The sequence below is a fragment of the Sphaeramia orbicularis genome, chromosome 10 (genome assembly GCF_902148855.1).
Source record: "Sphaeramia orbicularis chromosome 10, fSphaOr1.1, whole genome shotgun sequence".
NCBI classification, from domain to species: domain Eukaryota; kingdom Metazoa; phylum Chordata; class Actinopteri; order Kurtiformes; family Apogonidae; genus Sphaeramia; species Sphaeramia orbicularis.
The window spans coordinates 16,146,750-16,172,608 of record NC_043966.1 but is presented as its reverse complement, the minus strand read 5'-3'; the positions used below and the strand labels follow the sequence as shown (position 1 = coordinate 16,172,608).

The 25,859-nt window shown below is 39.1% G+C and overlaps 1 protein-coding gene across 1 annotated transcript in view; it reads right to left on the bottom strand.

The window, feature by feature from the left end:
• The window catches only part of fat4 (FAT atypical cadherin 4), a 208,992-nt gene that overhangs the window by 22,017 nt on the left and 161,116 nt on the right, over nt 1-25,859 (bottom strand). Inside the window, exons 7-11 of the mRNA XM_030145384.1 lie at nt 20,272-20,452; nt 15,383-15,633; nt 8,979-13,328; nt 7,332-7,436; nt 6,629-6,936 (exon numbers count right to left, since the gene is read on the bottom strand). Coding sequence (XP_030001244.1) covers nt 6,629-6,936; nt 7,332-7,436; nt 8,979-13,328; nt 15,383-15,633; nt 20,272-20,452 — 5,195 coding nt within the window. The remainder of the gene's footprint in view (nt 1-6,628; nt 6,937-7,331; nt 7,437-8,978; nt 13,329-15,382; nt 15,634-20,271; nt 20,453-25,859) is intronic.

The following is a 25,859-nucleotide window of genomic DNA, read 5'->3' as shown; positions in this document are numbered from 1 at the left end:
TCATGTCAGGTTCTCCAAAATGGCTGCATTGTTCTGTAGGTATCGATGTATGTACGACGCAACAGTTAATCAATTAACTGGCACCAATATTAAGTATATCAACTACAGGTATCAGCTGAAGTTGGGCAAATGTTAATCGCTAATGCTAATGACAAATGTTGTGTGAATTTAGGTGTGTAAAGTGCAGAGACCGAATGTCTAAATGGGGATTTAAATCTAAAAATGTACAAGAAAATCTTTGAAAAAAATAATCAAGGTGGATTTTCTATGAGGTTTTTAGTTAACCATAACCTCCAATAACTAATTACATTCGGCTTTTGAATTTGAAATACTGATTTTAACCAAAAGAAAAGAAAAAAGTCACTCCCACCTCAGCTTTCTGCAGTTTAATCTGATGTTCATTCCCACATTTATAGATAAATTGTTTTGAGTTGGATGTTCAGTGATTGTCATTCATTACTATTAGGCCTTTATTTGGACATAGTGCTCAATTCTGAGGTGATCATGTGTTTTAATAAAATTAAAGTTGTCAGTTTCACACATGCATCATACATTTTCAGTGTTAGAAGTTTTGATGATATTAGTGATTAATAAATATTATTCTCCCTGCTCTACATTCTGATTATTATATCCCTCTTTAAAAAAAAAAACACTATTGCTCAGCCTCTACTATTGAGTAACTCACACAAATTCACTTTAAAAAACCCAGACAAACCCTCTAACGTCACTACAGTTTGAAAATGACTCAGCAAATGTTATTTAAAGTCTTAAATACATCCATTTCATTTCTTCATTGCATGTCTTCTGTCCGATCCCAGGACTGAAATCCCACGACTTGTAACTAAACACTAACTAAATATATTCCTGTGACTGTAGCCATAACTTTCACTTTAGGATTCAGGCCGCACCAATCAAGGGTTACCATTAAAATTATTTCTGCCTAAACATCAATTGAACTGGCTGCTGTTTAATCATTACTTCATATCAGATTGTGTAAACTTTGGATCAAAGTGTCGAGTAAATGGCAAGTAGACCAATCATTTTTCATCATTTAATCACAGCGTGTGATAGGAGAGTGGCATAAAAATGCCATATATTACAGTAGACATTTCCTACTTCCCATTAATGGTGGTAAAGCTTTTGCCCAGATGTGGGTTACTCGCTCTCTCGCTCTCTCTCTCTTTCTCCCTCTCTCTCTTTGTGCTCTACAAGGAAACAACGCTACTATGAAGAAAAGAAATGGGCTGGTGAGGAAACTGTCCGGAAAAGTGTGTGAAAGTGTTGAAAAACCGGGGCAATCATGCTCCACCTCTCCTGGATCTTAAGTAAACATAGACCACACGGGCCCGGATCTCCAACACAAATCATCCAGAAGAGCATGACCCCGTGACACACACAGTTACACACACATATACTTTCTCTTGAGTCACCCTCGAGTCAAACACACGTCCACGTACACAACGCAACACACCAACGCTGTGACAACAACGTAGCCAGAGAACAACAGGACTTATTTTCCTTGAACACATTCGTGACTCTCTCTGAAGCACCATAAAAAAACGTCTGAAACACATGAACATTTTATTAATGTCTTTTCCTGTGATCAAAGGCAGTGCAACCGAGCCTTACAAGCACTGTACTCATGTCAAGTGTCTCATACCGTGGTAGGGAAGATGTTTTTTTCAAGAAACCCCTTGAAAATTAATACCGAATGCAACACGAAAAGATGAGTGTGTTTTTACTTGACTAACGTTGAGGAAAATGTGGAGAAAGCACCACTGGAGATCATTGTTTTCTCCATGACTAATATAATGGCAGGACCATAGCGTTGCTCTCTGTTGTGGTGCCGACACTAAGTAACTTCTGTTAAAAATTTGTTTTGCCCTTGTTTCTAGGACAAATAATTCAGCTAATCAAAATCCTGATGATTAGCTGCTGGTGCTAATCAGCTACAAAGAGTTTTAATCTGTCAAACCAAATTTTCAAACTCTCCAACACAGAGAAATCTATTACTTCTTCTGACTTAGAAACACGACAGAAATTATTTAATAGCTGAGTACTTGCTTAGATAAGGGATTCTCAACCAAGGCTATACATTAAATGCCCTTCAGGGGGGTCATCTTGTGCATTTGTCTGATGGGCACTTGAGGTTTGATGAATATTAAATAGGAATAGGATTACAAACCAATTTCATGCTAATCTTTAGGAATAACTAGATAATAACTGACTGTCAACATGAGTCACCACAAGCTGCAGCTGAAAATACATTAAAAAAAAACAACTAGCTAGCAACCATAGCAAACAACCATTTACTCTCACATTCTTACCTTGAATGACCAATTAACTTATTATTAATGTGCTTGTGTTTGGACTGTGGTACAGGGACATTACAAAGCTGCTAATGTTAGCTTTATTTAGCTCATAATCATACCCATATGCACAATTTATCAGGTCAGTGAAGTCTTGCTGATATGTTAGGAACTGTCTTAGGTGATTCCATATACTCCTATCTACACAGTTGTCTGTTGTCAGTATTGGTGACTTTTATGATGCTTTTTAATGCTGCTGTTAAGTTTTTAGGATGCACAATACACTTTATATCAGGGGTGTCAAAACATTCAGCTAAATTTGATCTGAAGTGGGCCGGACCAGTAAAATAATAACATAATAATATATAAATAATGTCAACTCCAAACTTCTCTCTGTTTTACACTGAAAGAAGTAAAATTACATGATGAAAATGTTTACATCTACAAACTATCCTTTCAAACAATGCAAATAACATGAACAAACTGAATTTTTTTTTTTTTTAACACTATTATGCTTTAGTTTATCATTTCCACATGTACATTATAACTTACAGATCACAGTGGATCGACAGATACACAAAATATTTAGTAACGGGTGGAATATTATTAACCCATAAAGGCCCAAACATCCATCACCGACCAAAAACCTCTTCTGATATAAACTGTTTAATACCTGTTGATCCTCTGATCCTATCAATCCATGTAAATAATTGGTATAAAATGCAGTTTGTCATCTTTTCATGGTCATCAGATATGACCCATTTGGACGTTCAGAGGCTTCATAGAGAACGTGGAAACACCGTCATCTTCAACAACATTGATTCACCAGTAAAACCCATGGAGTTGGATCAACGACAGTGGATGGACACACTTGGTTTAAGTTCACTTAATGATATATTTTACTGAAAAAGTCACTTTCTCTGCAGTTTTCTCTGCTTTTGATATAATAGCCTTCAACTTTAATCTGAGTTTTTATCAACATCTACATGATACGGGAATTAAATACAGGAAAATACCTGATTTATACTGATAAAATACAAAATACAGAGGATAATATTTTAAATAAATGGTGATAAATCACCTCAGAAAAGTTAGATATGGAGAAAATTTCATTTGGGAACTGACATAAAAATAGCACTGGGTCTTTATGGGTTAAAATTGACATTTCAGGTTGTTCACATTTGTTCAGGTTATTCAGAGTTTTTGCAAAAGTATACTTTGTTTAAGTCTAATTACATGAAACATTTACATTTACAAAGAGACAAATTTGGAGTTGTGAGTATTTATAGGATATTATGAGATTGAATTGTTCTGAATGTAGAACCTGAACTAAAATGATTGTTCATATCGTAATGTAATTTTTGCATTTCACAAATTCATCCCAGGGGCCGGACTAGACCCTGTGGCGGGCCAGATTTGGCCCCTGGGCCGCATGTTTGACACCTGTGCTTTATATGGTTATATTGCTTATAGTGTATTAGAGCTGCACAGTATATCGTTTGAGCATTGTCATTACAATGTACGTTTGTGCAATAGTCACACAGCAGGTCGTGCAATGTAGGAGGTAAATGAACTCAATGTGTTCTCATCTGATTTCAACCTGGGTACCTGACACATACTGCGCACAGCAATCCACCAATCACAATTGTTCTTAATCAGTTTGTAAAAGCAGACTACACCCCCTGCACATGGAGTGAGTCGCTGGTAACAACATTGAAAAATGAGCAACGAACAAGAGAAAATCACCGAAAACAAAAACTTGGTGCCAAAAAGAAAGATATCTGGAAGTATTTCAGCTACAAGAAGGATGATATTGAAACACGTTTTCTGTGTCGACAGTGCCTTCCACCTGTTGCCACAATGAGAGGTAACACAACTAATTTGTTTGACCATTTGCATTGGCACCACACAGATATTATATCCTCCTGGGTATTTTTTCATATTGCAGGGTTAAAAGAAAAAATTACAATGTAATTTTTTTCCAATATCGTGCAGCCCTATTGTGTATGTTTATCCCAGAAGTCAAAGACAAATCGTATGTAATGTAAACATAATAGGTAATAACGTTGTGTTCTTCTTGTTAAATATCATGTAAGGGATATTTGATGTCCATACTTTAAAGCTACAGGAGGTGAAATCAGAGGGGAAAAACACCAGAATTTTAACAAATATGTTCACCTTTTCCACCTCTAATCCAAAAGTCTAAGGTCCAATCCCAATTCACCCCTTAGCCCTTCCCCTTACCCCTGCCCCTTGGCCCTTGCACTTGGCACTACCCCTTGAAACAGAGTTGCAAGGGGTAGGGGTTGAAACATTCCCCTATGAAATGGGACAACCCTTTATGACCTGTTACGTCATCAGCAGTCATCGATGCTACTATTAACACATGTGACAACTTTGTTTCAGAAAGTATTCATCATGCCGTCAGTACTGTAACCGTCTCTGTTCCATGGGCTTTGGTCATGTTTTTGTGGCTATCAACTATAAACCGCAGAAATGTGATCTATAACACATTGAAACGGCATTAAACGGTCGATCAAATGATTAAGTTGTTTACGAAGAAAATACGTACATTTGTGTGTTTCTTTCATCACACTGTTGCACTTTTTGGTTGTGTTTATCTCAGTCTTGCCAATGATTCGAACAGAATTATGGGAAATTTCTTCTACCTCTCTGTTTGTGGCATGGTCCTGTAAAATCTCTGTTTCGAAGGCTATACAGCCCTCCACCTTAGCCCTTCCCCTCCATCTAACTGAGTCACTTGTACGCTCAAAACGGAGAGGGAGGGCCAAGGGGTGAATTGGGATTCAGCCTAAATATAAATGGCATTAATAATTTTGGTAACTTGTTTTATGTAGTTATGGACACAAAGAAAAGCAGCAAAACACATCGAGGCAGAATCTCATCATCATTTGGTAAATTATATACTGAAACTTTCTACCGGTCTGAAAACACAAAAAAAATTGGGAAAATCTGCATCATGGGGTCAGTTTACTACAGCCTGAAAACACAGATGAGGAGTAGGTGCAGAAGTTCTGTGTTGTTTCTTGGGTAAGTATGGAACATTTCCCTTGCGACTTTTAAGGACTGCTGCTTTAAGGCATGTGCAAAAATACTGACTCTAAAACTAAAGTCTTATAATAGTGTTTTGTCCATTTTTGAAGGAAGTTCACTTTGGCATTCATGCTGAAAATGTCTATGCTAATATAGCGTGTGATCATATAATAAAATGTGACATTGTTTATATTCATCTATATATATAATCCAATTACTCTTAGGAAACATCTATAGTGGCTGGTCCAAACCACGAGGACCTGGTGTACTGTGAACCTGGAGACACATTTTCTTACTTTTATTGTACTTGATGGCTAAAGTGATTCACACACTGATGATTATAATTGCGATTGTAACAGAATCGGTGAACTTTCTGCTCCTTCTGATTACTTGGAGCTCTTGTGATGAAGCAGTGCATGACCGAGCCGTGGTTTCTGTCTGCTTTTGACATCGGTTCAGGATTGAGGCGTAGGAGCTGAGAACAGTCCTCGAGCCTGACCACTGAAATGACCCACAGCATCTTTTGCAAACATAGTGATCAGGTTCGCTTTACACTACCGGTGGGAGTTGGCACTTCTGGCATGACACACATTATTCCCACATTTTTCAAGAGCCCTTACATGTCCACCTCCTAATAATATTCATTGGGTGCTATATGCAGACAGAGTCACAATTCTCAACGTGTGCTGTATTCCTTTCCATCCCGTCACTCTGCACCATCTCAAAACTGACAATTTAACGATTTTACCAGCTTCCTATGAAACTCCCAGTGCACGGTGGGAAATGACAGATTTGAAGTCCAGCAGGAGAGCTACATTATAGAAGGTCTGACAGAGCCTGCTTGGAGTTTTTCCCCTCTTTCCTTGCCACTGCATTGCTGGCAAAGAGAAGCCTCTCATTCGGAGCACAAGAGACAGAATTTCAACCTTCAGGGCCATTTTGGATCCTCGTATTGTAAATCACAACGAGCTATAAAATATAATTACAAACCATGAAAACCATAAGCTGAGCTACCCGTGGTCTGGGAGAGTTTAATTATCATCTGATGGTGCAAAAAAGAATATAAGGCCAAATTTGGATGCAGCTCCAACTATAATCGCCCAGGACATAAATGCTATTGTCCATTGTAGTCCCTTTTCTGCAACTTTCCTCAATGCTTTTGCTACTAGACCCTTGAGGCCAATTAAAGGTCATGAAAAGGTTTCCAAAAACTGAAAAACTTCAAATACATAAGTGAATTTCTACCATAAAACAGTAATTCTTACCATTCCTGCTCTCCTGGCGATGACTGTGTGAAACTGTCCGTCTGAAACTTTTATCATGGTCATCAGTTTGTAAGTTCCACTTCCCAAGTTAAAGGAGAATCGCATCCGTCCCTCGAAGATCTCCAGAGCCAAAAACTCTGCCTTGTCTCCTGTCTGGTTGTCGTGGTTGTACATAAGCAGTGCATTGCTCTTCAGGGTAGCAAATTTAATATAAATGTAGTTATTGTTAGGATCCAGAGATGGAAACTCCATGTAGGAGAGCTCCTCAAAGCCATAGCTGTTTAGTTCACAGTGTTTGCCGAAAACCCCTGAGGACAAAAACAGACCAAAAGTGGAATCAGACAGGAAAGCGATGAATGATTCACGGTGCTACTGTGATAAAAATATCTACAGATAAAACAGAGTCGCTACTTGGAACATCAAATATTCTGCTAGACTATCAAAGTAGATATCCCAGCTCTTAGATAATATCTTGAAAAACGTTAGACACTGTTTTCCCATTTTAAGATGGTGGTAATACAAGGCATGACAAATGAAGACACAAAATGAAATGACAGTATCCACCATTTGCTTAAGAAATCATGGACTAATAATGGAATAACTTTCTTTTCTTTAGGGAGTTTGCACGTCTTGAAATTGTCCATCTTGCTTTTCAATTTAACACAGCTCACTAATAGCCTAAAAGTTTCCTACGATTACTTACCAAATGGACAATGACAGTAATATCCATCCACCCGATTCTGACAGGACCCGCCATTAAAACAAGGGTTACACTCACAGTGATTGATGATGGAATCACACGTTTTGCCTGGATTCACAAAACAGTGCAAATTAAAATGGATGGGGTGGCAGACAACACAGGAAAACCCCGAGGGGAACACAGCTCACTTTCCCCACAGGCCAAGTCATGCAGGCCTTTCATCACCTCACAGAAATGCACTGCAAAAAAAAAAACTGTTCTCCAGCAAATCGCTTCACCTTGTAGCAAGCCTTATTTTTGTTAAAACAAGCAGAAAATACATAATAGGAAGATGTAATTCCACCTGTTTTTTCCAGTGCAGTTTTAATTATTCTACGGTTTTGTTGAAATAAGTGATGCTATTTTCAAATAAAGATCACTTGTCCAAGATGACATCATTTGATCCACAACAACATCTTGAAACTTTCAAGATGAAAAAACAGAAATGATCTCACTCTACTGGCTGATTCTTCTCACTGAGAATAATCAGGATAAGGGCTTTTTTTTTTTTTTTTTGCAGTGCAGAAACACAAACATTTGCAATGTACATGGAGTCACATGTATAGGCAAACATGGAAATGATTATGTAAATAACACACTCAGGTGGTTGACGCTAATAATAATAATAATAATAATAATAATAATAGTAATGGAGTTGTAACCGATATAGACATGGCACAATGCTAAAACACAGACAATGAACTGCTGTAAATGTATTTCAGGTTGTAAATCCCAGGACAAGTTGCTTAATGGAGATAGATTCAGCTGCCAAAAACCAGGCTGGGGAAAACAGGAAGTTGAGAGTTCAGTTTGAGGGCATGCAAACTACTGTAAGTCAATAGGTGCATTTCTCCAGGAGGGTCATTTATCTTGATGAAAACTAAAGATTTGTGGTCATTTTTTACCGTCATAATAAAAAGGGACAGTAATGACTTGACTTGAGGCAAATCGCCTGCTTTGGCCCCTTTGAAAATGTCTTTCAGATGCTGCAGTCAGTGGCTGGACAACATGCAGGATTCAAATTACCCTTCTAAGTAATTCCACTTAAAATCCACTCCCTTTTTATCAAGGATAATAACACAGTGGATTCATTACCTTTCTAAACTAATAGGCTTGATTGGATCTTTTATAAAGTTGCTCATTTGTCACGGAGAGTTGAGCCAAGTGAGCAAGCTTTGATTAAGAAAGGCTTGTACACTTGGATTATAAATGTATCTGTGTGTGGTCATAGCTGCATGCACATGAAGGAACACAATGAAACGTGATACTGGTGAACTGCGTGTGGCGTCTACACTCCAGTCCTCACTAGGGTCAGCTTCACATCATCCTTTTTATTAAAGTAAACATGGCAGGCTGATATGCATCACAGCTGATACCCCCCAACTAGTAATCTGAAAACCAAACTGTTGTTGGCAGCTATGCTTGTATGCTATGTTTTCAACACCTCTTGGAACCATTCGGAAGCAAATATTATCCTTGGCTGGAAAGCTGTGTGTGTGTGAGTTCATTACTATGTGTGAGTGTCAGTGTGTCCCCAAATGCTTTATTTTCAAGCCTTACATGAGTGACTGTGCGGTCAAACATAAAATGTGACTCCTGTCTGTGTAGTACCTGCAAAGCCGGATTTGCAGAGGCAGTTGAAGCCGCCGGGGAAGTTCTGGCACAGCGCTCCATTTTTACAGGGATTGGAAAGGCATTCGTTGATATCCCTCTCACAGGCCATCCCGGTGAAACCTTCGGGACAGGTGCAGGAGAAACCTCCCACCAGATTGTGGCAGGTGCCGCCATTGTGGCAGGGCGAAGGCTGGCACTCGTCGATGTCTGTCTCACACAGAGCTCCAGTGTATCCTGGCCTGCAGCTGCAAGCGTACGGCTGCAGGGGGTAGTTAGAAACAAGGATCACTGGGACGCTTTCTTCAGTCTTCATATCAGGCCCGACACTGAGACGCCGCTTGCAGCTGCCTCCATTCTGGCACGGGTTACGTGTGCAAGGATCATGGTCCACCGCATCTATTTGCACCCCGCTCTGTCTGTATAAAATGTCTTTGATACTCTGGAAGAATGTAGCCACGCCGCTGGGGTTGACATATTGTCCATGGCCCCGTTTCACAGCTGCCATCAGGAAAGTCTGATTGTTGAGTTCAAACACTCCATAAAGCAGCACCCCAGTCCCTAAGCCCGCTAACTGAGAGTTGGCAATACGTAAAAAGCTGAGGTAGTGATTGGTAAGGAAGCTTTTGACTCCTTGAGAATGGAGTCGGATGAGTATACTGTTGTCTACTGTGGCATTTGTGAAGCCCATGAAGAGGACCCTGGCTGTATTGCTGACAGACCCGTGGACGCCATCACTGCTGCGAACTGTTAATTCAAATGTTCCATCTGTAGAGCGGGATTTAGAGTTGAGGTTGCATGTTCCAGTCGGGATACTAAACAGACCAGAGGAAGGCGGAATTAGAGAACAGTGGAACCTGTCCTGAATGTCAGGGTCTTGAGGTTTGACATCTCCCAAAGAACCTCCAGGGAACATGTTCCCAAAGTAGTGGACAAAGATTTCCATAGACCTTGGCTCTGAAGGGTTGTCGTTCTGGTCATTTATTTTGACATGAATTGTTCCTGTTGAGGACATCTGAGGCACACCAGAGTCCTTGATTACAACAGAGAGGTAGAAGTCACTGATCTGTTCTCTGTCGATCTCCCGACTGGTGGTTAGCACTCCAGCTGGACTGAGGCTGAAGTAGCTGTTAACAGAGCCAGAGTTAAGCAGACTGTATAGGAACGGGCCTTGGTTGGGTGGTAGATCTGGGTCGGAGGCTGTGAGCGTTGTAACTGCGGTGCCAGCTCTCTGATTCTCCATTACCTCAGCGTAGACAGTTGTCAAAGTTGGCCCATTATCGTTGATATCTTCCAGATTCACAATCACAGTGGCACTTCCAGTTGAGGGAGGTGAGCCAGTATCCACAGCAAAAACAGTCAGGTTGTACACAGGCGTTTTTTCTCTGTCCAGCTCTGCTGCCACAGACACCTGCCCAGTTTTTGGGTTAATGGTGAAAATGTTTTTATCAAACTCTGGAGCAATGGAATAAGAAAATCTGCTCCAACTCGGAACAGAGTCTGAGTCCTCAGCGCTCACAAAGGTTACCAGTCCACCAGGGGAAAGACCCTCACTAACCTGAACATCATACAGTTCTTGGGTGAAAACAGGAGGGTCATTGGCGTCAAGAATTGTGATGTTCACAAACACCTCGTCGATATCTGCTCCACGGATGCTTCCTGCATTCTTAGCCAACACCTTCAGTGAAACCTTTTCCTCTTTCTCACGGTCTAGAGTACCTGTGACATAAATCTGGCCAGTTTTCTTGTTGATGCCAAAGCCCTTCTTTCTGCTCTTCCCGAAAATGAGGTAGTAAACCACTCCATCATCTCCTTGGTCTCGATCACTGGCGAAAACTTCCCCGACCACTGTGCCTTTTGGAGCAGCTTCAGAGATTTCAAAGTAGTACTGTTTGGAGACAAAGCGGGGTACGTATTCATTGGCTCCCTTTAGCTGTATGTTGACATTGGCAAAGCTGCAACGCTCTTCGTCTGGGACATTGAAGGCCTTTACTGTTAAATGGTAGACCTGCTTAGCCTCGTAATCCAAGAAGCCTTGGGTGGTGATGGTGCCCGTGTTTGGGTCAATAACAAAGAGGTCGCTGTCTGATGACTGTATTACATAGGCCATGACTGCGTTAGCGCCTGAATCGTGGTCTGTGGCATTCATTTTGACCACAGTGGTACCACTGGGAACATTCTCCTGCACAATAGGAAAGTACTCATCGGGATCAAACATGGGAGGGTTGTCATTTACATCAGTTATATGGACAGTGACAGTAACATAACTTGTTTTTGAAATCCAACCGCCATCAGTGGCTGAAACTCTAAGATCATGTTGCTGCTTGTCTTCAAAGTCCAGAGGGTGAAGTAGAGACAACACTCCAGTTTTACTATTAAGTGCAAACAGACCCTTGTCGTTGCCTGACGTAATGTTGTATATGATAAGGCCATTCATGTCTTTGTCTTTGTCTCTGGCAGACAAAGTTCTAATTGCTGTTCCCACAGCAAGGCTTTCAGGTACTGTAGCTGAGATTTGGCTTTGTGAGAACTCAGGTGTGTGGTGGTTTTCCTCTGTAACAGCAATTCGCACAGACGTCCTGGCTGACAAAGGAGGATTTCCTCTGTCACTAGCTGTAATGTCAATAAGGAAAACCTTATTCATATCAGATGTTAGGGAGGAGGCAACAGTGATCCAGCCACTTGTTTTATCTAGTTTAAATTTACTTGAACTGTTTCCACCTGTTATTACATACTCTACCTCAGAGTTTAAGCCAAAGTCTTTTTTGTCATGAGCTGAAACTCTCATCAGTTTGGTGCCAACTTTGACACTTTTAGTCACAGGGGTAAAGTAAGCAGGGGAATCAAACTCAGGAGGATTATCATTGCTATCTACAATATTTACAATTACTGTCGTCTCGCTCATTAAAGGTTTGACTCCCCGGTCTGAAGCTGTGACAATGAAACTGTGGCGATTTATGTTGATACTACTAGCACCTGTTGAGTTTTGATACGTAAGATGCTGCTTTACAAATATTGCTCCAGTGCTGGAGTTAATTCTGAAATACTCAGACTGTGACCTGATAAAATAGAATATCTTGCCATTGAAACCCTCATCAGGATCAGTGGCTGATACCTGGGTCACCAGAGATCCTACCTCTGTGAGCTCAGGGTAGTCCAGATAGTAAGACGGACGACTAAATCTGGGAGCGTTATCATTTATATCTGTAATGAATACGGTGACGTCTGTACTGACTGTCCAGCCAGAGTCATGAGCTGACACTTTGACGATGTAATGATCAGTGTCTTCTCTGTTAAGCGGCCGACTAATGGTTATGTCTCCAGAACTTGGATTAATAACAAATGGAAGGCTCGTATCTGTGATTGAGTATCGGCTAATGGCGTTAGAACCAGCGTCTTCGTCTGTGGTTGTGACTCTGGTGACAGTGTAACCTACTGGGGCATTTTCAGCCACGGTAGCACTGAAGATCTTTGAGAACCTGGGGGCATTATCGTTTACATCCAACACATTAATAACCACTTTTACTGCTGTGTTTTTAGGTGGCAATCCTCTGTCAGTGGCTTTCACTTTCAAATTGTACTGAGCCACCTTTTCCCGGTCTAGAGGCCTGGTGGTTCTTATTTCACCAGTGGCTCGGTTTATGCTGAAACTGTTCTCCTTGTTGCCGTCAATGATGGCGTATTCCAACTGGCCATTAGGTCCGCTGTCGAAATCGACGCCAGAGACCATGAGCACCCGCTGAGGTGACAGATTTTCCAGTATTTCAGCATGGAAGGGATCCTTATCAAACATCGGGTGGTTATCATTCACATCCAGCACAGTTACTTCCACTTTCTCATATGAGGAGTATGGAGGGAAGCCCTGATCTCTGGCCTCGATCCAGAGAACATATTTCTGAATGTGTTCGTAATCCAGTTGGTGCCTGATTGATAATTCACCTGATAGCTGGTCTATGTGAAAGGCGTTGTCCAGGTTACCACTGGCGATGTAGTACGACAAGGGCCCACCCCTCATAGAAGACCCCGTCACTGTTGTAACAATGTGGTTCGTGGGCTGGCTCTCGGGGAACGTGAACGAACGCTCCCTCAGCCTGATGATGGGGAAGTTTCCTCCAGTAACGAAGCGGACAGTCACGGTGGTCGTGTCGGTTTTGGGATTAGCTCCGCCATCTTTTACCCGAACAGTAAGAGTGACCTCAGAGGTGCCGGTTAGCTTCTCATTGGCAGTGATCGCACCTCGGACCGGGTCGATCTTGAATTTCTCTGAATTGCGACCCATCAGGGAGTAGTGCAGCTGAGCGTTGGACCCCGAGTCCTCATCAGTTACAGTAACAGCGAAGACCAACGACCCTGGAAAAACAAAATATAATCAATCAGTCTGGACATGATACTTATAGGCAGCAAAAAATGTTGGAAAAGGACAACCTCTTGGACTCAAGATAGGTCTCTTTGGATTCGTGCATGTATGTAGAAATCCAAAGCATTCTCTCTTGGAAAATATGAAAATGGTCATGGCCTGGTTGAGTTAGACCTAAAAAAACAACTATACTAATGTGTATGTCAGCATGAAGCCTTGATCAGGAAGTCTTCACTTCCATAACAATAGGCAGTTTCATATTATAATAGAGTGTTGTGGAATTTGTTGTTGTTTCCTGAGTCTGAACATGAATTAAATTTTTGTTGCGTTTAGAACAAGTCTTAAACCTTACAACTCAGTGTAAGTATTTCACTTTAAAAGCCTTGTTAAGGGTTTCTATTAACCAATTAAAGAGCTCCAGATGAAGTTTTCTTTAAATGGAACTCTCTCTCTCTCTCTCTCTCTCTCTCTCTCTCTCTCTCTCTCTCTCTATGTATATATATATATATATATATATATATATATATATATATATATATATATATATATATATATGTATGTATATACATATTAATTAATTTATTTATTTATAATTCTCTACATTTAGCATGGGTTGGTGAAAATCTGGTATTTTCCCATATTTAATTTACTGATAATGTAGATGTTAATAAGAACTCAAAGGTTTCTATATCAAAACAGAGAAAACAAATAAAAAATTTTTTTTTTAGCAAAATATACCAAATGTGTAAAACAAGCTTCAACAACCACTGTAATTTATCAAACTAAATGAGTTTTACTGGTGAATCAATATTGTAGAGGGTGTCAGTGTTATCATGATCACCACAGAGCCTCTGAACTTTCAAATGGGTCATAAATGATGATAATGAAAAGCAGAGAAACTGCATGTCTGTATGTCAGCATGAAGCCTTGATCAGGAAGTCTTCACTTCCATAACAATAGGCAGTTTCATAATATAATAGAGTGTTGTGGAATTTGTTGTTGTTTCCTGAGTCTGAACATGAATTAAATTTTTGTTGCGTTTAGAACAAGTCTTAAACTTTACAACTCAGTGTAAGTATTTCACTTTAAAAGCCTTGTTAAGGGTTTCTATTAACCAATTAAAGAGCTCCAGATGAAGTTTTCTTTAAATGGAACTCTCTCTCTCTCTCTCTCTCTCTCTCTCTCTCTCTCTCTCTATGTATATATATATATATATATATATATATATATATATATATATATATATATATATATATATATATATATATATATATACACACACATATTAATTTATTTATTTATTTATAATTCTCTACATTTAGCATGGGTTGGTGAAAATCTGGTATTTTCCCATATTTAATTTACTGATAATGTAGATGTTAATAAGAACTCAAAGGTTTCTATATCAAAACAGAGAAAACAACTAAAAAAATTTTTTTTTAGCAAAATATACCAAATGTGTAAAACAAGCTTCAACAACCACTGTAATTTATCAAACTAAATGAGTTTTACTGGTGAATCAATATTGTAGAGGGTGTCAGTGTTATCATGATCACCACAGAGCCTCTGAACTTTCAAATGGGTCATAAATGATGATAATGAAAAGCAGAGAAACTGCATTTTAACTACATTATTTAAATGCAGTGATAGGATAAGTGGTTTAAAAGTTATTGAATTTTTACATCAGTAGATGCTTTAATTTGCCGACAGCTGTTTAGGCCTTTGAGTGTCTTAAATATACAGCAGATACAGGAAGTGTTGAGTTTGTATCAACAGTGTAATGTAGTATCTCTAACAGGGAAAAAACTAAAAGAAGGCTTCATACTAATTTGTGATCAATTATACGTATCAAACAGAGGAAATTAGTAATAAAGACTTGCCTCTAATACAAGCCTGCTTCAAATAAAGGCCTGCTATCTTCTGCAGCTGAACTTAATAAAGTCACTACTTGAGGAAATTTAGTAAAAACTGGAAAACACCTGGACTTAGAGCGCAGCAACAGATGCAAATCCACAATTGAACACATAACTCTACGGCGTGTACTGACCTGCTGAAGTGGAGGCGGGGATGTGGGTGACGTAAGGATGGTGGTGGAAGCGAGGAGGATTATCATTGATGTCGGCCACAGTCACTGACACGGTGGCGGAGCTGGACAAACCCTGGGGCTGCCCTCCATCTGTTGCCACGACCAGCAGCTGGTAATTAGCCCTGTCTTCTCGGTCCAGCAGGGAGCTGGTGATAATCTGTCCTGTAGCTGGGTTAATAGAAAACTGGCCATGTCCTCCTGTCAGGCTGTAGCTGTGGAAAACAAATAGGACACGTTTCAGTGAAAGTGTTGTAGAGTATGATGAAACAGGAGATGAGACAACTTAGATCACAGTAATTAACTGTTTCCATAAAACAACCTAAAGCTACATCAGCATGATAATTACAAATGGTGATTTCCCAAGGATTTCACACTTGATTTACATGAATCTGTAAATCTGTAAACAAGCATGTATCCTCAGCCGTATTAAGGCTCGAAAGTAGTCTCTTTTGTGTCTTCACTGTGGACAGTTTGGTGAAAATATGTTGTCTACACTCTAAGTAAAATCACAAGTATCCAGGTACCGTGTTCAGAAAAAGCATTTTAGGGATATATCCAGATAACTTTGTAAGACTCTGATCAACGTTTGCTTCCCGCAGGCCTGGAGGATGGTTGCTTTATCTTGGAGAGAGACTGAAGTATCCTCTCCACAGTCCTGGATTAGAGAGATGGCAATGTGTGTCACATCGGAAAAGTTAAGCTATGTAATTAGGGTAAAGCACAAGAATTCGAAGAGGAGTAGACACCCTTAATGGACTTTCTCAAGCAAGATTAGATTATACTCATCTGTAAAGCTATTGAGTGTGACAGCTTCCTTTTTTTCTTTGTGGGTGTCATTCTTGTCATTATGTATTTTTTAAAATTATGTTTATTTTATTTTTCTCTTACACAGTTCTGTGTGTGTGTGTGTGTGTGTGTGTGTGTGTGTTTGAGTGTGTGTGTGCACTGAGGTTAGTGTGGTATGTGTTCATGTGTTATGCATGTTGTTCTAATGGAAATCAATAAAAAAAACTAGAAAAGTACTTGGAGAGCACAGACCTCCACCAAGGCAGATCCCCCCCACCACCACCAAAATGTAATCATTTCTTCCTTGTGCCAGTATCAACATTTCCTGAAAATTTCCTGAAAATCCATCCAAAACTTTTTGACTTATCTTGCTAACAGACCGATGAACAGACAAACCCCGATGAAAACATAATCTCTGCCATTACACTTGGTGGAAGTAAAAAGAAAAAAAAAAAAAAAAGAAAGAAAATATGTCATAATCTTGCATTTTATGTATCCTCCTGAGACCCAGGAAAGTAACAGTTTCTGCTTTTTTTTTTTTTACATTAAATGTGACCCCAGACCTCCTCCCTTACCCTCACCTGTCTGGATGGACCTCCTCCCTTACCCCCACCAGATGTACCCCTCAGCTGTCTGCACATACCCCCACCCTACTGCATCCTTACAGACTGGAATTACATCAGCACTTGGACATCCGTCAGTCCTGGTCTCAACTACAGCCTGTCCATCCATGGGAGTGGCTCTCTCCTTGACTGTGATTCTCTTTTTCCCACTGGGTTTTTTTTGGAGTTTTTTGTTGCTGAGAAGGAGGGTCTAACGATGGGGGATGCCTGAGACATCAATCCATTAGCTTCACCTACTGTTTATTAACTGATTACTTGACTGTTTATTTTCATTATGTTTTTTATTTATTTATTTAATTAATTAATTCAACAATTTCTGTAAAGCCCTGTGAGGTGACTTTGTTGTAATATTGGGCTCTATAAATATAATTGAATTGAATTAAATAACAGTCTTGATTAAAAACAGCATAATGCAGCAGGGGTTTCAGATACATTTTCTATTGAGTTTTTTTATGGAAAGTCCTTTTTTTTAAGCAAAGCTGTGAAACTCTTGACAAAATGCCTTGCTGGGTCTCAAATATAATTTATACTTTTACAGGTTATATTCATTGCTCAGTGTTTTGGTTTTTTTTTTAAGTTGTTTTTCTGTCCGTTCTCTTTTATTAATACAATGGAGATGCACAAATGACACACTATTCTATTCTTCAGCATGAGTCTGAGCAGTTTTGCAGTCATTCACATGATTAGACACAGACAAGTCATTTATTTGAAACATACTCTTCAAAATCTCTATGATATTTCTGTTTTTATGTCTAATTTTGTCTAATTTCAGCACTAAAAATCTACAATAACTTTTTTTATTTAAGAATTCTTCATATTTAAATGTTTTTTTTCTGCCCATAAAGATTATTGAAAGTGCACTGAAAATGTGAAACTGCTCTCTATTAGTGCTTTTCTATCTCTTCAGTATATATGGGCTCACTTTATTTTCAACCTCCAGAGCCCAGTTCATATCACAGCGGAGTGACTGTGCTGTAAAAGCTGAGCTTGGTTTAAAAACTCACGAGTCACCGACCGCCTTTTAATGACAGAGGAGTGTTTTAGTTCTGCGTGGCGTCTATAGAGGGCACTGTTTGAAGCTCCACGAACAAAAAGCAGATGTAAAACAGAAAACATGCAACAATGGAGCACTTGAGTAACATCAAATTAGTTCAGTTGGTGATGAAGGTTTTCTGTTTTGCACTTTATCAAACGCAGCCACTGTTTTCTGCTTCACAGCCCACAGAGACCCCATGGGGTCCACGCTGCCTTGAAGCAACAACTCCAGAATCCTTCAGTGAACTTATTTAATAAATAAAAGAGAATAAAAGAGAACATTCAAAACAACAATTTAAAAATACACAATGAGCAAACAAACAAAGGCATAAAAAACATTCAGGTGCTTTCACCAGCTTAAATAACTCACCAGAAGAACTTTTAGAACTTTCAAACAAATATCATGTTTCACTCTCTCTGTCCAGTGGGACCTGGACATAAATGTAAACTGACACATACATGTACACACCAGTGCATATTTTGAAAAGACTTCTTTAAAAGCAACCATCTCCAGAGATGCTAAGACAAATTACAGAGCAGCGTGTGAATGTAAAGAGGAGGCAAAGCATGTTTAGATATCAACAGAAACGCAGGCGTTGTGGTCTGAACACTGACCAGAAACAAGTCCGGTTTGGGATTTTATTTAATGGGCTGTGAGAATCAAAACTAATAACTGATGATGATCATTTCTGGTCTCCATTAAGGGCCCCAAACCCCCTTAAACCCCTGATGGGCACAACTAGTACTGTCATAGACAATTAACATCCTCATTACCATGTTTTGGGAAACTGGAGCGCGTTGCGGTACCCCCCAACGTGTACCCAGTGGGGTTACCGTGGAGACGGGAGGGGTCGGATCTGAGTCAGCGTCCGGCTTGGGAGAGACTGGCCAGAAGCTTTTACAAGCTCCCCCATGGAGGGGGCTGTGAGTGTGAAAAATCTGTTGTCCAGCTTGAAAACTGCAGCCCTAACAATGATTTTGGGTGTTGACTAAACTCTAAACTCCACTCCTAAAGTCCTGTCATCAATTGCAGCATCGACCTGGAATTTCTCAGAGCTGGTGATGAGGTAAAATGCTTCTCTAAAGGGCTTGAGGCGCGCCAAACCCCCACGTCGTGCGACCCTGAAGGCTATTTTCACTCCAGAGAACCGAAGCAAAGTAAAAGTGACCTGATTACTCACAGCAGTGGAACTACACGGCACAAACACATCTCAGAAATGTACTTCTGAATTGAGAAAATGGCTTCAAACAATCATTGATTATTGAATAAATCTGCCTGTAACATATTAAAATGTAAATAAAGCCATATGTGTAAATTTTATATTCTCCCTGTGTAAAACCATGTATGAAATTTATTTGACATATTTTGATTTGGTTCTTCTTTTCCTCTGTTTAGCACGTCTTTGTCTCACAATTCAGTCAATATCCTTAAATAAAACAGGTCCAGTTCACATAAGTCTCTTAACTGGATGGCAAATTACTTTAAAGGGCTCATATTTTGCTAAACTCACTTTTATTAGTCTTTGGTACATTTCTTTGTGTATTTGGACCCTAATAGTTCAAAAAGTTTGAATTTGAACCCTCCAGGTGCTGCAAAGCTATCTTATATTGATTTTGGCAAAAATCAAGTGGATTTCTACAACCCGTTTTAATTCCTGCTTAATTTGAAAAAAAAAAAGCAGGAAGGATGAAACTAACTAGTATTTGTAGTTACTTGTAATAATCTCTGAGTAAAAGGTAAAATATTTTCCTCTGAGATGCACTGAAGTAGATGTATAAAACAGCACAAAATGAGAATACTCAGGTAAATTACAAGTACTTCATGTTTGGGATTAAACACAGTCACAAATAATGTTTTCTGTTGCTGTGGAGAGTATTTAAAAAGAGTGAGAAAACAGAAACCCTGATAATTTCATCTGTCTTATCTGTAATATTTGACATAAAGCCTGGAGGAGGTTATAACCTGTGGTTTGACAGATGAGGCCATTTATCAATAAGGAGAACCTAATTCGAATGTAGGATATGAGATCCAACCCTTTTTTTAAACAAACGCTTGGAAATAAAGTGTTTTTAGTTTATTTTTTAATCCTTCTCCTTACCTTCGGAACTCTATGATGGTGTTCCAGATGCTTGACAATGACTTAAAGAAACCCGAAACTAATTTACTAATAAAGGTCATGAATAAGACGAGCTGTTCTGAACAATATCAGGAACAATATCAACTGTTATGTACTTAACCAACGGCATTTAGTTACATTCCATTGTTGCGTGCTGAACACGGAAACAAGAAATAAAGTGTTCCTTTGTTGAGGTGACTGAGGACATCCTGAATGTCCAATAATAACAGGACACTCAGCAGAAATTAAACAAAACATGAATATAAACACAGGGATGATTGGGTGATACCTTATGACACCGTTGAGGCCCACATCTGCGTCCGAGCTGTTGACCAGCAGCACATCGGTCCCAGTCGGGGCATCCTCCGTGATGGTTGTGTGGAAGGTGGAGGAGGTAAAAACTGGGATATTATCATTGACATCATCTACCAGAACAGTCACCGTTCCCGTTCCGCTCAGTGACGGAGAACCTGGAGGTGAAAGACGGGAAATAAATGAGTGAAAAAAGCAGTTAACCTTTTCTAAAGCGACACACAGAGGCAACTCATTCCACTTTCCATTCACATGACAGACCTGAACATGCAGAATTTTCTACCTAACAGAATGACAAACTCCTTTTTGTGCCACAGTGAGTTGGCTGAGGGGGAAACGGTCACATGTGAGCGCCATTAGGACTTCCATGTTGACTTTAGACACTGGTGACTTATTGTACATGACTTGCCATTTGCAGGATCCACACGGAACTGATTCATATGTTGTGCAAGTTACTTCCACACTATAATCCATTACAGATTACTTGTTACTGCCATTTACAAGTAATTCCTTATCTTACAATATTACTGTCTCAGAAATGTAATGTGTTACATGACATCTGGGGGGGGGGGGTGCGAATACTATATCCCTGTTCACAGATTGAGGTCTGTGAGTGGGGGGGCAGGTTGCATATTGTCCAGCACATTGTCTCCCCTAACACCCAACCCCCTGGTCGCAAATTCGTTTTCAGGGGTTGGCAGGTAGTCAATGATAAGGTGAGTGGAGCCCACTTTCTCACACCTTTATCTACAGAGCTGTATAACCCATCACGCCCTCATATAGGTCCATCGCATTACATTTAGAATTACAACGCCCTCCGTCCCACAAAAGTTTTTTCGGGCATATGGGGGGCGCCAGTAGGCTCATGATGCTGTTAGTGGGGCGTGGTTCAAAAAAGGCTGAGAAACCCTGCGGTAGATAAATCCGCAATCGATAAAGAATCCTAACTAGTCATAGAAACGTTAGCTTATCTTGTCATTGCTGATCACAGGGATTGTGCTAATGCTAACTAGCATCTGTACAGCAGGGTTAGGGTTAGTAATGAGCATACATCCATGTGGACAATGGACTGTCTTCTGCCGTCTTCACCCATTGGCTGAACACCAACAGAAAATAGAACTTTCCTGCTGCATTTTTGATTCCTTGCTGTTTTTTGTTGTTGTTTTTGTTTTCATTTGAGCAACTAAATTATGAGCAAAAAGTGCATTGTAATGCAAGTGCTACTGAACATGTACCAAATAAAGTATTACTGAAAATTGATTAGTAATGCCTTACACTACTGCGTTAAAGCAAAAAGTACTCTGTTACTGTCATGCAATACTTTTGTAATGTGTTTCTCCCAACACTGTTCATAACTATAGGAGGCCTCAGTCACAATAACCCGCTGCGTTTAATTCGAGCTAACGTCTTTGGCCGCCGGTTTGGATTTCCACTGGCTGTACCGCCACATCAACACACATCAGCACAGAACACATCAAAAGGGCTCAATGTCTCTGTAACCAAATCTTTCAGGCGTCCTTCCTGGGGTCTTGGACACTCATAGATTTAATCTCCACAGTTGAGGTATCTATTTTAAGGTGCATGGCACTGCACGAGGTTTTCTGTGGAATTCGAGTGAGGAGAAGTGCTATTTTCAGCAAAAATTCTTCTCCCCGAGCGGGTGACGAAACGAACAAAGCTCGCTCGGCCCTGGGGGATGGATTTAAATCAATAGCAGATGAAAACGAGCTGCAATGCAGAAAAAGCTGAAAAAATAATGCAGACATCTGCCCTGCTGGAGCTGCTCTCTGTAATTCTTTGTTAAATGACACAATGAACAGACCCAAAGTGTATTCAAACAAACTCAACAAGTTCACCCCAGAGTTATTTATGCTTCCGAAATTTCATTAGTTTTATATTTACTTAGTTTTTCAGGTTGCTGTTTAGTTTGTTTTAATTTCATTCTGAGAAACTGAGTGGTTTCACTTTTGTTTTAATTTAGTTTACAAGTACTTCGAGGAAAGTCTTGATTTACAGGAGGTGAAAAAGGTCTGGATAGATTACTTCACAAAACTATTGTTTATGACAGGACATTGCTGTTCTATCCCCTGTTGCCACTGAAGTAATAAAATCACACCTTCAGGGTGATTCAGGACTCTCCTCTGTTTCGCTGTGGATTATCCCTGACATATTGTACAATTTCATGTTATACAAATGAGCCCTCGGTATTATTTGACCCACAGCGGAGTTTGGTAATTAGCACCAGGAGCAAAAGCAAAAGCAAAAACTTTAAAAGTCTGCAATGAAGTCAATGATGGTGAAGGATGAAATAAAAAAGACTAAAATTATTTTAAATGAAGATGCAGTCTCTAAAGGTGGCACATATGAGATCTATATGTCAAAGAAAACTCAAAAATATAATTTAAGAATTCCATAAATCACATTATTCAAGACAGAAAGATGGATTTAATTCAATTCAACACATCTACTTCCCTTTGGTTTTTGTTGCTTTGTTTACTGTAGTGAGGGATGTAACGATATGAAAATTTCATATCACAGTTATTGTGACCAAAATTATCACGGTTAACATTATTATCGTGGTATTGTTGAAATTGTGCTCAAAATGTTCAAAAAGTACTTATACACACACTGAAATAATTGAACCAAGTTGTATTTTGAAAAAACAAACAAACAAGCAAAAACACATAAAATAATAGGCACAATGTTCTTTCTGTTGGCAGAAACATTCAAATATTAACATGTAAACATCAAACAGACAAATGTGCATTAAAGATGGCACCTTATGGCCATTGTTTGACCATTTTCCATATCAAGTTTGAGTTGTTTTAGTTTCTTTTCATGGATGGATGGATGGATGGATGTATGAATGTATGGATAGATAGATAGACAGACAGATAGATAGATAGATAGATAGATAGATAGATAGATAGATAGATAGATAGATAGATAGATAGATAGATAGATAGATAGATAGATAGATAGATAGATAGATAGATCTCTCACTCTTTCTCACTCACTCACTCACTCACTCACTCACTCACTCACACAGGAGTTAATCATTAAACCGGTAATCGTTACATCCCTAACTGTAGTTTTTTTCCCAATGTCCTGTTGTTATTATTTCACTGGTCTGGCCCACTTGAGATCACATTAGGGTGAGTGTGGCCCTTGAACTAAAATGAGTTTGACACCGCTGCACTATAGGATCAGGACGCATGTTTAGAGGACTAGAGGTAATAATGTCAGATAGACCCGAGGACCGAGTAAAGCTGCATAAAGTCCACCTTGTATCTGCTCCCTCCTGCAGCTCCCTTCAGTAAATCTATGTGCATCTGTTGACTGCGACACATCCAAACACAAACACACACAATCCTGTACGTGTGTCTGTGTTTTCAGCTGTTAAAAACATCGCATACTTCATCTTATGTACAGTGGGGGCCTAAATGAATATGCAATAACAAAAAACATTTGGACGGTGGCCACCAAAATTCTCTTTGGATGGGGCCTCTTGAAAAATGAAAACATAAGGAATGTGAGAAAAGACTGTGTCGTGGTGTAGCGGCTCGAGGGATGGAGCGACCGGACTGTTCAGACATTCTGAATTATCCGATAAAAACGATGGAACCAAGACATTCACTGTTTTTATTTAGAGGTTATGAATGATCTTTTTCTATAGATGGTGTTGTTTAATTAATAGAGAATGTTTTAAGTAATCTAAACATATGTATCATCACTGTTGGGTAGAAACCTCATAAGTCCAAAACGTTTATTTTCCAGAAAACTGGCAAAACCATGTAAATTCTAAACAAACCGTGCAATAAACTGTATCCCTGTCCAACCTGTGGCATGATCAGCATATGCACAGATGTAAATTGTATATATAGCTTATTTGATTTGTCTTTATTTTGGATTTTGCACTTCTTTTGCTCTTGTGTGGTTTTGTACTTTGCTGCTGTAAGCCTGGAATTTCCCCTTGTGGGACTAATAAAGGGATAGCTGATAAATGAATGGAGTTAAGAGATGTAGTCACAAGCTGTTTTCAACACTTTTCATTGGTTAATAATCTCTAAAACCATCAGGCTAATGCAAAGACTGACCAATGGAATTGTTTTATGACCAAAAAAAAAGATAAAAAATGGACTTATAAGGTTTCTGCCTGACAGTGACGATATATAACAGTCAAAATAATTTAACATCCAATCTATAAACTTTACATAAGACTAGTCACAATCAATGTTACCTACTATTTCTATTGGGATCATTGGTGGAAGTTTTCTTCTTCTTCACCCTTATACTATATATAAACATTTTTATGTGATATTGAAACTCGACCAAATCCTCTGTATCTTCCTTAAGAGTTAAAGGTTAAAGGTACTAAAACTGAAATGTGATTTATATGGAAACATATGAGCAATAAGAAGAATTTACAACTACACTGACACTGGTCTGATAGAGCTGATGCATATTAGAAAAAAAGAAAAAGACAGATTTGAGAAAAAAGAAATAAATAACAATAATTGGGACACAACTTTGTATTATCCCATCCATCCATCCATCCATCCATCCATCCATCCATCCATCCATTGTGTCGTGTCTCCAAAATGCTGATTATAAATGTGTGGGATAAAATTATATTTTCTTCTACGATTCAACTTAAAATTCCTCTTAAGCGAAAAAAGCAAAAAAACGAAAAAACAAGAGCAACTCTAGATTAGATAGAAACTGCATATATACATTTATAGTAAAACACTGACAGGGACCACTTTTAAAGCACAATTATTACTTTTAGTTTTCACACCTTACATTTTGCTGATACACACTGATTATTAAGTAGCTTTTGATTATAATGGAATGTATTTAAGATGTAGAAATAGTACTTTTATTACCATTAAAGGTGCTCTGCCACATAAAGCTGTTTTTACTTGTATTGCTTGAAACATGTTACGTCCATAGGTGTTTATGTTATGTAGTGAATTCTGTTATTGGCTAGCTGTTAGCCAATCAGAGTTGAGCAGATTAGCATGTTGAATATTCATGAGAACTGGCACAAATCGAGCTGAGTCTTCCAGCAGGGTTTATATACCATATTAGGATGGCTTGAAACTTGGTAACCAAGGCATTTTTTCCACAAAAAATGTTACAGAGTCCATGGTAGAACTTCAGACATGACCACAAAAGTAATAAAATACATGTGGCAGGGCACCTTTAATGATGGTACTCCTTCCACCACTGTTCATGTATTATGTATTATGTATGTATATGTTAAAAAATATTTTTATGAAGTTTTCACTGTAACTCTATAGTTGTTTGTCATTCACTTAAGAGAGTGTGAGAAATTAACTACTTTTTTTCAAGGAACTTAATTAAAAAGTGTCCAGAGTCCTGCTGCTGGGTCAAAACACAGTAATGTCTCATCAGAGAGCGAAATTTAACTGATTGCAATTCCAACATTTATTTCAATATAAAGTACCTCCTTGTTTTGGTTAATCCCTTATGGTCCAAGTAAAGCAAAAAGGAATTTAAAAGTACAAATTTGGGTCATTTAGCAACACTAATCTTTCAAAT